The following is a 15,848-nucleotide window of genomic DNA, read 5'->3' on the forward strand; positions in this document are numbered from 1 at the left end:
TATTTACTCGTAAAATTACAGTAAATTTTGAAGGTAGGGCTTATATTCTCTCTGGGACCTTAGGACTGTCATAGAATGACATTCTGTACTAAAAATACCAAAGGCCAAGGGTATACTTAGGGTATCATATTTAGCAGGGCCACTCCCTACTTACATTAAGACTAGAAGTCCTTTGGAAAGGAGTATTTCCTTCAGTCGTCAGTATAGCAGTCATACCTCGGTAAAATTAATACTAAACCACAGCACCAGAGATGTAATGGTCAACACTAACTCACTACCAGGGATGGTATGATGGTAGTGGGCAGTTGGCCTGGCATACCCGTGGTGAGAATCTGCCCGAATCTGGTCCTAGATAAAATTATCTTATCAATACTAAGTTATCAAAACAGGAGTCTGCTGGGGATATTCTCTCTCCCTTTCCCTCTGGTGCTTCCCTCCCTCCCCTCTGCTTGCTCTCTCTCATTAAATAAATAAATGTATCTTAAAAAAAAAAGAAAAAGAAAGAAAGAAAAGAAACGTGTTGTTTGAAAAAAGAGCAAATAGGGATGCCTGGGTGGCTCAGTCAGTTAAGTGTCTGTCTTTGGCTCAGGTCATGATCATGATCCCAGGGTCCTCGGATTAAGCCCAGCATCCAGCTCCCTGCTCAGGGGAAAGCTGCTTCTCCCTCTCCAACTCCCCCGTTTGTGTTCCCTCTCTCACTGTCTCTCTCTGTGTCAAATAAATAAAATCTTTAAAAAAAAAAAAGAAAAGAAAGAAAAGAAAAAAGAGCAAACAGAAGTGGATGCACAGAGAAGTTAAATAACTGGTCTGGGGCAGAGTTCATACTCAAATCTCAATTTCTTTTGTTCAAAGGCTGTACTCTCTTTATATATTCTACTCCCTAGCTCTCCTTTACTATTGGGGTTCATTTTTCATTCTTCCTTTTTTAGTATCTCATCATTTTAAGTTTCAATTGTTGCTGACTTTTTGGTCTTGTCTTTTGATTTTTTTCCACTACAATGGTAATTCACCACTCCCTTAATTTTGGGTGTATAGTTCTTAATATCCTTCAAAAGGCTGTATTCCAAACTTTACTAGTTTAGTTTGATCAACTGCTAAACCATTTACAGTTTAATAGTATAATGAGACAACAATCAAAGGATAATGTTATTATAGCAAACTACAGGCACTATTTTCAGTTCAACTCAACAATGGGTCTAGGGAATCAATTTAACTATTCTTCTCTTTTCTGAAATAGATTGCTAAACTATTATGATATGTAAAAATAAATTTATGTCTACTAAAAATTCATTCTCCTTGTTTAACTTAAATTTCAGTCTAGGCTTAGTGAGTCTATTTATTAATTATCATTTGAACACTTATATTTATTAATTTATTTATTTTTAAGATTTTTATCTATTTATTTGACAGAGATCACAAGTAGACAGAGAGGCAGGCGTGGGAGGGGGGAAGCAGGCTCCCTGTGGAGCAGAGAGCCCGATGCGGGGCTCAATCCCAGGACCCTGGGATCATGACCTGAGCCAAAGGCAGAGGCTTAACCCACTGAGCCACCCAGGCGCCCCTGAACACTTGTATTTAAAAGCATTTCCTACTTCAAAATACAGGAAAACAAATCATGTCAAGCTCAACTGGAGAATAAGATTAAAAGATAATGTTATTCCTGACAAATATGAAAAATATACCCACTGGTGTTTGCTAATAAAGAATTATTATCATCTGCTAAATCTGATTATTTATACTGTTTAATACACTGTCTCATCAAAAGAAATTGATGAGGTAATCCCTGTAAATAGCACTGGGGAAAAGATGAGGATTATCAGGACATTCCATTATCAATCTCCTAAAAACTATTTAAAAAACAAGACACCACCCATTTAATTCAATAAAAATTAGATTCTAGCAGGTCTTGAATATCTCAGAATGACTTTATGCAAAACCATCTTTAAGAAGGAAGAATCAGAAGCCCCTGGGTAGGCTCAGTTGGTTGAGTGCCTTTGGCTCAGGTCATGATCCCAGGGTCCTGGGATTGAGCCCCACATCTGGCTCCCTGATCAGTGGGGAGTCTGCTTCTCCCTCTGCCCCTATTCTCACCCATGCTCTCTCTCTCTCAAAAAATAAAATCTTAAAAAAAAGAAGGAAGAATCACTGGGGCACCTCGCCGGGTTAGTTGGGGGAGCATACAACTCTTGATCTCGGGGTTATGAGTTTAAGTCCCATGTTGGGTATAGAGATTACTTAAAAATAAAATCTTAAAAAAAAAAAATAAAGAATGAATCACTGGATTTTTTTGAAATGGTGTGCTAGATGAGATAACAAAGGGAAGGAACTACTGTTTTTGAAAACTGTTAAGAAATTCTAACCTTAAAATGTTGGCCTAAGATTATAAAAACTCTTTTATTTCTATCTACTGTAGATAAGTAATATAACTTTTCAGAAACTCCAAAGGCTGAGGAAACAGAAGATTCTGGGCTGTGAGATGATATGCTAATTTTTATTAGCCAGAGCTTTATTTGGATATCATGTATTCATGATATTCACTAGATATTTACCAAGCACCTGTTAGATGTCAATCAAGAAGCCAGGTGCTACAGAGACAATAGTGAACAAAACTAGGCATGGCCTTGGCCAGAAAGAAGCTAACAGGTTAGGGAAAGTAATTATAAGAAAGATAATAATCATATACCCTCAAATATAAATGTAAAACACAACTGTCAGTGCATGCAATACATGCTGTTGTGAACAAATGTCCCTATTTTCTAGGGAAAAGAGGATATCTAATTTAGTCAGGGAAGGCATTTTTTTTGTTTGTTTGTTTTGTTTTGTTTTAAAGATTTTATTTATTTATTTGACAGACAGAGATCACAAGCAGGCAGAGAGGCAGGCAGAGAGAGGGGAGGAAGCAGGCTCCCCGCCGAGCAAAGAGCCCAATGCAGGACTCGATCCCAAGACCCTGAGATCATGACCTGAGCAGAAGGCAGAGGCTCTAACCCACTGAGCCATCCAGGCATCCTGGGAAGGCATTTTGTTAACGTAATAGATGAAATCTAAAGAATGTTATCTAGGGTCGCCTGGGTGGCTCAGCTGGTTAAGTGTCCAACTCTTAATCTCAGATCAGGGCTTGAACTCATGACCCTTGATTTCAGGGTCGTGAGTTCAAGCCCTGCATTGGGCTCCAGGATGGGCATGGAACCTACTTAGAATGAATGAATGAATGACATTACTTAGGTCAATGGTTATGACTGAGGTCGGTGGTGGTAGTGAAGGTATATGTGCATTAGGACATTTGGTAATATCTGCAGACATTTCTGATTATCATGGCTGGGAGATACTACTAGTATCTAGTGAGTAAGAGTACAGGTTGCAGTTAAATATCTTACAATGCACAGGACAGTCCCCATAACAAAGAATTAGTTGACCTAAAAATGTCAAAAGTACAAAGGTAAAGAAACCCTGAACTGGAGTGCTTGAGTGGCTCAGTTGGTTAAGCATCTGCCTTTGGCTCAGGTCATAATTTCAGGGTCCTGGGCAGCAGGGAGTCTGCTTCTTCTTCTCCCTCTATCCCTCCCCCTGCTCATGCTCTCTCTCAAATAAATAAAATCTTAAAAAGAAAGAAAGAAAAAGAAAGAAAGAAAGAAAGAAAGAAAGGAAGAAAAAGAAAGAAAAGAAACCCTGAACTAGGCAAAGGAAAAACCACAAGCAAGTAAAGACCACTGATGGGAGACTCAAGAAAGGGAAATTATAGGGGATACATCATGCAAGGCTCTCTAGACCATGTTCAGGAGTTTTAGCTTTATCTAAGAAGGAAAAAACAATTTAAGGGTTTCAAGAAGATGAGGAGCTCGGGGGTAAGGACAGTGGTGATGACATGCTCACAATAATACTTTTAAAGGTTACTAACTGCAGTATGGAGAACAGATGGGAAAGGAACGTAACTTGATGTGGGTAGAAATGGTAGGTAGTTGCCTAATTTAACTTTTTAGAAATTCTAAAGGATGGTGACACAGAAGGTAGTAGTGGTGAATATGTATAAATGTTGAAAAACTTACCCCTCCCCTTTTCTAAGATTAATTACTTTAATTTACAAAGAGAGAGAGAGCGAGAGAGAGAGAACGCCTGCATGCAAGCATGCACGCAATTGGGGGAAAAGGTGCAGACGGAGAGAATCTTCAAGCAGACTCCCCGCTGAGCATGGAGTCCACTGAGAAGCTCCACCGCATGATCCAGGAGATCATGACCTGAACTGAAACCAAGAGTGAGATGCCCAACTGACTGAGTCACCAGGAACCCTGAAAAACTTCCTCTTATAAATGTTCAGCATAGCAACAGGAGAAGAGAACATACAGTGTTACATCCACAGTCACCACTGTAACTTGTGGGTTTGTACAGTGGTCAGCTCTAGGTCCTTCGGAATTCTAGAGATGGAATAATAACTCTAAAAACAGATGAAATATCTTCTTTGTGTTTAGAAAATAAGGAACAAGAATATTTCTTTCTGAATGTGATGTATGTTGACTTGTAAACCAATTTATTTGTAAGAATCCAGAGAACAAAAAACTGGAATAATTAAATTCTAATGGACAAGGTATAATCCACATTTATAATCAGAAGCTTAGGAGGTAATAAAACCAATAATTGGCCCCACTGAATTTATTCTCAAGAACACATTTTTCATCAATTATTACTTTAAAACCATAATAGAAAATATCAAATACTATTTTATTATCAAACATATATAAAAGAGTATAAATATATAATGTATGGTTTAAAGAATAATAAAATTAGGGGAACCTGGGAGGCTCAGCCTGTACAGCATGTGACTCGATCTCAGGGTTCTGAAATAGAGCCCCACATCAGGTTCCCTGCTTGGTGGAAAGTCTGCTCTCCCTCTCCCTCTGCTGCTCCCCCTGCTTGTGCTCTCTCACTCATGCTCTCTCTCTCAAATAAATACACTAAATCTTAAAAAATAATAATAATAAGGGGCGCCTGGGTGGCTCAGTGGGTTAAGCCACTGCCTTTGGCTCGGGTCATGATCTCAGGGTCCTGGGATCAAGTCCCGCATAGGGCTCTCTGCTCAGCAGAGAGCCTGCTTCCCTTCCTCTCTCTCTGCCTGCCTCTCTGCTTACTTGTGATCTCTCTCTGTCAAATGAATAAATAAAATCTTTTAAAAAAATAATAATAATAAGACTAATACTCATGAACTCCCCTCCAAATGGCATTTTTTTTTTAAAACAGCAAAAATTCTTCTAAGTGTTTTGTTTTATAAATGGCTTTTAAGAAGGTACACTAGGGGTACCTTCTACCATTAGGCAATGAAGCTTTTTTTAATTTTTAAATTTTTTAGTTTTAAGTAATCCCTATACCTAATGTGTGGCTCGAACTCACAACCCCAACATCAAGAGTCACATGCTCTACAGACTGAGGCAGTCAGGCACCCTTGGGCAGTTAAATTATTAAATGAAAAGAAAGGATCTCACCTATAAACACTGAGTAAAAAAGAAAAATGCATAAAAAAAGTTTCATTATCTGATAGTATTCCCATTCTAGTTGATAATTAACTTGATTAACCCAAAAAAGAGGGGCTACTGGGTGGCTCAGTGGGTTGGCGCTCTGCCTTTGGTTTGGGTTGTGGTCTCAGGGTCCTGGAATCAAGTCCAGCATCGGGCTCTCTGCTCAGTGGGGAGTCTGCTTCCCCACCAACCTCTGCCTGCCTCTCTACCTACTTGTGATCTCTGTCAAATAAATAAATAAAATCTTAAAAAAAAAAAAAAAAACCAACCCAACAGAGTCTTTCTTTACTATTTTATCAAAGTCCACTCCACAAATTTATGACATTATCATTCGAAGCGTAAGTAAAAACTGATCTTACTTCTATAAACACAGAAATAAAAGCTATGGAAAGTCTAGCCTTTTAAAATGGCCTGATTTTTCTCTAGTGAAGTAATAGGTTCATAACTGACATATTTTGTAATATTATATACCATCTTATCATTACTTTTTAATGAAATATTAATATTTTATGTAAGATTTGTATTTAAATTAAATGCAACTGTGCATCTGACAACGAATTTTAGCTAAAAATCACAACATTGTACTAAAGTACCATTAAACTGTAATAATACACAGATGTCTTTTATATAAAGAGAATTTATTTCTTTGGTGGATCAACAGTCTCAAACTCCAAAGCTTAAAAAAAATTTTTTTTAAAAAGATTTTATTTATTTATTTGACAGATAGAGATCACAAGTAGGCAGAGAGGCAGGCAGAGAGAGAGGACGGGAAGCAGGCTTCCCGCTGAGCAGAGAGTCCAACGCCGGGCTCGATCCCAGGACCCTGGGATCATGACCTGAGCCGAAGGCAGAGGCTTAACCCACTGAGCCACCCAGGCACCCCCAAAGCTTTTAAAATTTTAAAAAATTTTTTTTTGTTTTTAAGATTTTATTTATTTATTTGACAAGGAGAGAGATCACAAGCAGCCAGAGAGGCAGGCAGAGAGGGAGAGAGGAGGAAGCAGGCTCACCGCCGAGCAGAGAGCCCAATCCTAGGACCCTGAGATCATGACCTGAACCGAAGGCAGAGGCTTTAATCCACTGAGCCACCCAGGCGCCCCCCAAAGCTTTTTTTTTTTTTTTTATAAAGATTTTATTTATTTATTTGACAGAGAGAGATCACAGGTAGGTAGAGAGGCTGGCAGAGAGAGAGAGAGAGAGGGAAGCAGGCTCCCTCCTGAGCAGAGAGCCCGACGTGGGACTCGATCCCAGGACCCTGAGATCATGACCCGAGCCGAAGGCAGTGGCTTAACCCACTGAGCCACCCAGGCGCCCCCCCACAAAGCTTTTTTAAAATCATGAATTATATGACTTTAAAATTAAAATTTAATTAAAAATCTAAAATTAAATAAGGATTATCTGAACTTGACCTTTCCCAGCTGTAGGGTAAGAAAGTCTTCAATTTAACTAATAACAGGGCAAAAGATTTTTCCTTCTCAAAAAATAAAAAGGTATTAGAAAAATTCTGTCCCAATAAAATCTTCTATACTTTTTTTTCTATTTGAACAGTGATGACATTAATATTAATCCACAAGGAATTACTCACCCAATGAAAGCCACCATCTGCTCCACTATGTGTTTGCTGAATGTTATTATAACGAAGATTTTCTGTAGAGAAAATACCAGGTAAAATAAGTATTTCTGTTATCAGAAAAAAAAACCACCTCAATATAAATTCATAATTCTGGTAACAGTTTATTAAAAAGGCAAACTGCTGCCCCAAATACAATTTTTAAAAATTCTTAAAAAAAAATACTAAAAACACCACTTGCCTAACAAATGCTACCTACTTTGTATTTTAAAGATGTTTTTCCTTAAGCACAGCTCTAGTCTTACAGGATACGTGACCATGTCTGAGGGAAAAATGTGAGTCATGAAACCCAAGGCTGAGTGAACATTCCACATGTATGTGTATCTTAGAATGGAGCACACAAACTAAAGTCATGGGTTCCCATATAGCCCCCACTACCAAAATTAAAGCTGATCAGCCTAAGGACATGGGTCTGGACTAAATCTAATCCAGAGGATCCTGAAAAGCCTATACCTCCTTTATAGAAAGTTTGTGGAAGTTAACATTAAAGTTCCTTTCTTAGATCCTGGGTGATCTTGGACTTTTAGACTTATTGTACAAGCAAAAACATCAACAGGTTATTGAGAATCTTTATCAGACCTGGATCATTTTCAGTCTGGTGTCACTGAAGTAGTCTCCATTAATTAAAGATGTTGATACCTTACCTTTTTTTTTTTCTTCCTTTTTTTAAAAAAGAAGATTTTATTTATTTATTTGACAGACAGAGATCACAAGTAGGCAGAGAGGCAGGCAGAGAGAGAGGAGGAAGCAGGCTCCCTGCTGAGCAGAGAGCCTGATGCAGGGCTTGATCCCAGGACCCTGGGATCATGACCTGAGCTGAAGGCAGAGCCTTTAACCCACTGAGCCACCCATATGCCCCGATAACTTACCTTTTAAATAAAGATGCCTTTAGTGCTAAAAGGTAGCAAATATCTTCAACTCAGTTGAAAATGTTCAAAATAATGTAAGGCATTCTTACAGATTTTCAGGGGACATGAAATGTAAAGGACACTTCTTCAATGTCCTGAAGAATTTTTGTTTTAAGATTTTACTTATTTGAGAGAGAGAGAGAGAGAGAGAGAGAGAGAATAGGAGTGGGCAGAGGGAGAGGGAGAAACAGACTTCCTGCCCTGAGCAGACAGCCCTATGCAGGACCCAATCCCAAGATCCTGAGACCATGACCAGAGCCAAAGCAGATGCTCAAATGACTGAGCCACTCAGGCACTCGGCCCTGAATTAATTAATTAATGAATAATCATTTATTTGATTAATTAAGGATAATTAAGAATTAATTAATTTAAAAAGATTTTATTTTATTTTTTAATTTTTTTTTAAAAAGATTTTACTTATTGGGACGCCTGGGTGGCTCAGTTGGTTAAGCGGCTGCCTTCGGCTCAGGTCATGATCCCAGCGTCCTGGGATCGAGTCCCACATCGGGCTCCTTGCTCGGCAGGGAGCCTGCTTCTCCCTCTGCCTCTAGCCTGCCATTCTGTCTGCCTGTGCTTGCGCTCTGTATCTCTCTCTCTCTCTCTCTAACAAATAAATAAAAAAAAAAAAAAAAAAAAAAAAAGATTTTACTTATTTATTTGACAGACAGAGATCACAAGTAGGCAGAGAGGCAGGCAGAGAGAGGGGGGAAAGCAGGCTCTCTGCCAAGCAGAGAGCCCGATGCGGGACTTGATCCCAGGACCCTGAGATCATGACCTGAGCCGAAGGCAGAGGCTTAACCCACTGCGCCACCCAGGCGCCCGATTTTATTTTATTTGAGAGAGAGCAGAGTGAGAGAGACCATGAGTTTGGGTGAGGGGTAGAAGGAGAAGGACAAGCAGACTCCCCGCTGAGCAGGGAGCCTGACACAGGGCTCAAGATCATGAGCTAAGACAAAAGCAGCTGCTTAACTGACTGAGCCACCCAGCTACTCTGTGCCCTTATAAACCTTTTTCTTTTCTTTTTTAAAAAAATATTTTATTTATATATTTGACAGAGAGAGAGAGAGCGCACATAAGCAAGGGGAGCAGCAGGCAGAGGGAGAAGGAGAAGAAGGTTCCTCACTGAGCAGGGAGCCCAATGTGGGGCTCAATCCCAGGACTTTGGAATCATGACCCGAGTCTAACGCAGAGGCTTAACCCACTGAGCCACCCAGGCGCCCCAATAAGTTTCTTAAAAAAAAAAAACGGGGTGCCTGGGTGGTTCAGTGGGTTAAAGCCTCTGCCTTCGGCTCAGGTCATGATCCCAGGGTCCTGGGATCGAGCCCCGCATCAGGCTCTCTGCTCAGCGGGGAGCCTGCTTCCTCTTCTCTCTCTGCCTGCCTCTCTGCCTACTTGTGATCTCCGTCAGATAAATAAATAAAACCTTAAGAAAAAGAACTATACATGACATTAGTAGTAAAAATGTATTCTACGAGTTCAGAGAAAGGAAATGTCATATAAGTACGATTAATTAGAGATTCAAGGTGATATTCAAGTTTAGCTCTAAAGGACTGATAATAACTCTCTTATCAAATACGAGTAATTCTAGATTCTCTCCAAATTCCTGATGATGCCTGCTGACATTTTTGTTATTGTTTGTCAAATAATAACTTGAGCCTATGCAACCAAAAGGGAGGGAAGAGAAATAAATGATAGACTTCTTTTTATCTACCCATCATGAATCTCAGGAAAGTAACTAAATTAGACTAAAACATATTATTTCAGATATTAGACTAATAAGGCAATGACATTTTCTTAAGAAATGTCCTAGCGTTAACAGAGACATTGGCAGCCAGATAGCTGGATCTATGTAAGGAAGTAAGACTAAAAAGAAAAGTTCAGTCTTTTTTTTTTTTTTTTTAAAGATTTTATTTATTCATTTGACACAGAGAGATCACAAGTAGGCAGAGAGGCAGGCAGAGAGAGAGAGAGAGGAGGAAGCAGGCTCCCCGCGGAGCAGAGAACCCGATGCGGGACTCGATCCCAGGACCCTGAGATCATGACCTGAGCCGAAGGCAGCGGCTTAACCCACTGAGCCACCCAGGCGCCCAAGTTCAGTCTTTTTTGGTGTTTATGTTTTTTTGTTTTGTTTTGTTTTTAGTTTTATTTATTTATTTTAGAGAGAGAGCTGGGGGAGCAGTAGAAGCAGGACAAGCAGATTCTCTGCTGAGTGTGGAGCCTGAACTGGTGCTCAGCTCCACGACCCTGAGAATATGACCTGGGCCAAGAGTCAATTAAGCCACCCAGGTGTCCCTGTTTATGTATCTATTGATTTTAAAAAGATACTACCTATCTCATGAAAAAAGTAAGCACATGTCAAAAAGAGTTACAAGATGGATGATGATTTCATAACAGTGTTATATAAACGGTGTATAAAGATTATGAAACTAACAAGACAATTATTATAGATCATTTAGGGAGAAAAAGCATTACTATATGGGGGTCCTTCTAGTTTCCATAAAAGCCAGTTATTGGAGCTATAAATCTTTCACTAAGAATTAGAGCTAAGAGTTTTGCCTCTCAGTGATTTCATCACCATGAGTTTTCCCTACCATAATTTCCTAACATTGAAAATAAGCCAATGCCCAGATAATTGCATAATTCCATTGCCTGAAAACAAAACAAGACTTTCTTTTTATATGTAACAGCTTGAAAATTCACTGTGCTGGGCAAGACATAAATGTGCCAGATATTTAAGAACTTATGTCTCATCTCATTCAGGCTAGAGGTCTGAGTGGGGATTCTACCAAATAAACAAAAACACCGATCACCAAACAGCCCACTTAACAATGTGTGCAGAGGAAAGGGTTGAGTGGGGGGGCGGGAAAGATATGGGTGCAGGGAACTAACAGTGCCAGAACGAACAAAGAAGAAACTATCTATAAAAGAAAGTCCTTCGATGGAACAAAAAATCTTAAATTCATTTATTAAAAATTTACTGGATGAGGCAGGGTTCCTGGGTGTCTCAGTCAGTTGAGCATCTAACTCTTGGTTTTGGCTTGGTTCATTATCTCAGGATTGTGCAATCAAGCACTGTGTGGGGCCCTGCACTCAGCAAGACGTCTGCTTGAGATTCTCTCTTCCCTTCTCCCTCTTCCCCTTCCCCAGCTCACACTTGCTCTCTCTCTCTTTCAAAAAAATAAAATCTTGGGGCGCCTGGGTGGCTCAGTGGGTTAAAGCCTCTGCCTTCTTCTCGGGTCATGATCCCAGGGTCCTGGGATGAAGCCCCGCATCGGGGTCTTTGCTCAGCAGGGAGCTTGCTTCCTCCTCTCTCTCTGCCTGCCTCTCTGCCTACTTGTGATCTTTGTCTGTCAAATAAATAGATAAAATTAAAAAAAAAAAAGATTCTGTTTAAAAAAAAATAAAATCTTAAAAAAAACAACAACACCCAAATTTACTGAGTGGGGCACCTTGGTTGGCTCAGCTGGTAGAGCGTGTGACTCTTGATCTCAGGGTTGTGAGTTTGAGACCCATGTTGAATGTACAGATCACTTAAATTTACTGAATGTCTACTATATGCCAGATGATATTCTAGGCACTAGAATACTCAGTGAGTCAAAGACTAAATTCTCCACCTTCATGGAGCTTATATTTCTGTGTATGTATGTGTCTGTGGTGGAAAGATAAAGAGGCAATAAACAATATACATGGTATGTAAGTTATAGGATTATGTAAAGTATTGAGTATAAATGTACTGAGTTTATACTAACTCAATCTAACATTATTAGGTGGGCTAATTTGAAATTTTTAGGGGAAGTTTAAGAAATAGCAAGATATGAATAAAAACAGTATTTTTGGCTGTTTACTTTAGGCTGAAAAAAAAAGGGAAAAGAACCAGAAGATGGGTTTACTATTAGATGACAGAAAAATCTGTGTGTGGTTTCCTTCTGATTACTTCAGAAATAGTTAAAACATTTATATTATGCACTACGATTGCCTACCCAAAGAATGAGAAATGTTTGTCACCCTGAGCTACATCTGGATGTACATCAAGTGACATGCCTTTAGAAACTATGTCTCCATGGTAAAATGGAACACAGAAAACATATCCCATGGTCTCAGTTTAGTGAAGGAATGCAGATTCTCTGCTTTCAGAAACAGAAAGATTTTGGCTTTCTTTTTTTTGTTCCACACAGATACAGGGTATAGCTTTGAATTTATAGAGTTTGGTTTCAATTCCAGGGCTTTAGCCATGTATTTTATCTTCTCTAACACTCAATTCCCATACATATGTAATATGGATAACTATCTCACGGGATTGTTCTGAGATGACCAATGCACACTGCCTGGCACAGGTCCTCATAAATAGCAGGCTTTAAACAGTTCAGTTTCTTTAATCACAGAAGGCAATGCAAAAAAAAGGAAAAAACACTGAACTTGAAGCCAGAAGACATGGGTTCAAATTCCAACTGTTACTTACTTTACTTATTAACCTTATAAGTGTGACAATTATAAAACAGAGTAGCCGTTTTTCTATCCGAGGATTATAATAAAATCAACACACAAACACTAAGTGCTTTAAAATGTGAAGTACCATATAAAAAACTTAAACATTATCATAACTTGAGGGGCGCCTGGGTGGCTCAGTGCATTAAAGCCTCTGCCTTCAGCTCAGGTCATGATCTCAGGGTCCTGGGATCGAGCCCGCCTTGGGCTCTCTGTTCAGCGGGGAGCCTGCTTCCTCCTCTCTCTCTGCTTGCCTCTCTGCCTACTTGTGGTCTCTGTCTGTCAAATAAATAAATAAATAAAATCTTAAAAAAAAAAAAAAAACCAACCCTCTATCTTTAAAAAATATTATAACTTGAAAAAAACTGAGAATTTTAAAAAATATACTATTTTTAATATTCTGTAATGAAAAATCTGATAAGTTGCATGACCTATCACTATAGAATACTCCTAGCATAATGAATTTTACTAAATTCATACAGAAAGTTACTACACAAAGCTGGGTACATAAAGCTTATGGATTCTCAGAGAAGTTGCTATTATAAACAGAATTAAAATAATCTGTTATAGTTTCTTAGGTATTAATACTTTCAAGGGAAAATTTTTTATTTTTAAAAAACAAAATGTTAGCTGCCTTCTTCCCCAGAAAGAACTGAAAAGATCAAAGAAAAAAATTATTCTCTGTTATATGCAAAATAATCTACTACTCCCATAGTATTTTATTATTTTAAAAATTCTAATATGGTATTATAATGTTTACCAAAGTAAATAGCATTCCAACATTAAAAAACTAATTTCATTGAACAATATACTTAGTATAAGTGAGAGAAAATATATTCCTTGAAGGAGTAATGCCCTTGGAATACTGAGTGATTACCATGGCAGGGGAGCAGAGGATAGGCTCACTAAACTTATCCCAAATGCCAAAATATAACATTAGAAACTGGGCATGTAAAAGCAGCTCAAGTTTTCCTGTCTCATTCTTCCCTAAGAACTAGAGGTAGAGAGGTATTAAGAAGAAACCTGGGACAAAAGGGCTTTTAATTTTGAAGAAATCATTCCAGGGCAGATATTACTCACTGCTCTTGCCTTTCATTTGGTGTATGCCTCTGTGCTGCAAACCTCACTGGTTAAGAAATTCTATTCAGGTTAATTTTGTTATCTTCTAGTGAGATTTACCCTCTTAAAAGGAAACAATTCATATCACAGTCCTAGAATCACCTATTCATTTCCCTTCATTCTCTCTCCTCTATGCATATATATACATACCTCTATCCTAGGGCTTTTGTTAAGACTGGCTTTGAACAATAGCAGATTCTCACTTCTCTAACCACAACCCACAGCTCTTCACCTCTTCAGAGACCCCTTTCTTCCCCATTCTCTCCCACACTAACATCTGGCTGGTTTTCTGTAAAGGACATTAATGCCTTGAGAGGAAGTATTATTGGGGGGGTATGAAAGAAAAGTAGAATTAGTGAAAGGCCATTTTCTCTCAGCTCATGGTCAGTAAAAATGTGAAATTTTTAGACTATGTATGTGAAAATGACATGCATTTTCCTATACAGGAACACTATTTTTGGTTGGTAATAGTCTTGGAGGAACAGTTTCACAAGGCAAAAAGTGAAATAAAGAAAGACAGGAAAGGAGGGAGGAAAAAGAAGGAAAGAAAGAAAATAAGAAGAAAAGTCTTAAAGGGTCACAATTTTCCAACAGGCACAGGAAAAATTTGTACCAAATTCACTAACTTCCAAATGATATGGTTAAATACCACAGTAAGTTACCAACCAAAAGAAGCAAAACCAAAATATTAACAATTCATACTGGAATGAGCAAAGAAATTAAGTTTTAATGCCTTTTAATGGGCTCATCATCATTAGGCAGTGAATCAAAGGGTATAATTACCTGGATATGCATCTTAATTATTGCTTTTCCAATCAGAGTTGCACCAAAGAAAGTCCAAAAAGGTACAAGAAAGTGTCCACATGTTATTCCAGCCAGATCAAATAGAGGATTTGGAATCTAAGAAAAAAAGTTAAAATATATAATCCAAGGAACAGATTAATCTTATGATTTACAGGTATGGGGAATCATGCTTTAAGCCTTGCTTTCACTGCAAAGACAGGTATAGGTTCCCTCATCACTAGGCTGTTCAGAAGGTTAGGCAAGTATACTAACGTTTCTGTAAGTTGGGTCTCATATTCATTTCAGGCTGCTGTTCAAAGCAAACCAGCTGTCCTTTTGCTTTTATTATTTATAGCTAACACCCCATATATTTTTTTCTTTTAATCACATTAGAATTGGATAAAACCAATGAACCTGCAGGAATTTAATACCTTTCAGCACACTGCCATTTGGTAGCTCTGTCTAAGGTGAGGTATAAATGAAGAAAAAGCTTATTTTAGTAGTTACTAGGGCTCTAAAATCTTCAGCTTGAAATAGAATATTATCTAGAAAGTACTCACATTTTACAGCAAACATTCTTATAAAAGTCACAAATACATTTATGTGGAAATGGGCTTTTATTCCTCAACATATAAAATTCATAATTTGTATATTGCACATACAAACCTCATCATTTGTGTGACAGCCCAAGGCTGTGGGACTTTAAAAAGAAAATCAAGTGTGGAAATATGAGCACATAGATTCAGATGTTTTGAATACTCAGTCCCAGACAAAGAAACGATTCAAAACAAATACCTTTTCCAAACATTCCCACATTTCAAGAATGCTGAAATACAATTTCATGCAAAAATGCAAAGAAACCACAAGCTGCTTTTGAGCACTTCATCTATTTTTCTCCCATAGAAGCACTCTGTCCTTGTGGCAGTTGGCAAAACCATTCAGAAGCCAATTAATTTATATAATTTCATTTTTGAAATTTCAAAGAAAAGCTTAGTTGTTTAAAAGATATTTGTCACATATGTTCTTTTAAAAATAAGTCCATGACTAAATTAGAATTCAAATATTCTTTTGTTCATAACACTTGGATTCAATAACTCAGTTTTGTTTTTCTCATCCAAATTCAAATGTTTTATGCAATTTCATCTGTCTTATAATCATGTTAATAACAATACCATTTGTACAATTTTACATCAATCATTTCTTATATTTTCTCATGTGACCTTCATAACTCCATGGATTATAATTAATTGTTCTGCTATATTATCAGGCTCTACCTCATGTTGAAATAGAAATTAATCTAAAGTATACAAGATGTAAAGCAGAGATTAAAAATTAGAATTTGCTAAACATGTTGGACACCTCAGCGTATGCTATATACCCTCAGAAGAGCATATATAATCAGTGAATTTATTGTTT

At 38.0% G+C, this 15,848-nt stretch overlaps 1 protein-coding gene across 4 annotated transcripts in view; it reads right to left on the minus strand.

Moving 5' to 3' along the window:
- Positions 1-15,848, minus strand: part of VMP1 (vacuole membrane protein 1) — a 141,253-nt gene that overhangs the window by 16,028 nt on the left and 109,377 nt on the right. For all 4 annotated transcript variants that reach the window (XM_032321153.1, XM_032321151.1, XM_032321152.1 and 1 more), the window contains 2 exons: positions 14,433-14,549; positions 7,093-7,154 (listed from right to left, as the gene is read on the minus strand). In XM_032321153.1, the coding sequence (XP_032177044.1) occupies positions 7,093-7,154; positions 14,433-14,549 (179 nt within the window). The remainder of the gene's footprint in view (positions 1-7,092; positions 7,155-14,432; positions 14,550-15,848) is intronic.

Source organism: Mustela erminea, chromosome 18, assembly GCF_009829155.1.
Source record: "Mustela erminea isolate mMusErm1 chromosome 18, mMusErm1.Pri, whole genome shotgun sequence".
NCBI lineage: Eukaryota > Metazoa > Chordata > Mammalia > Carnivora > Mustelidae > Mustela > Mustela erminea.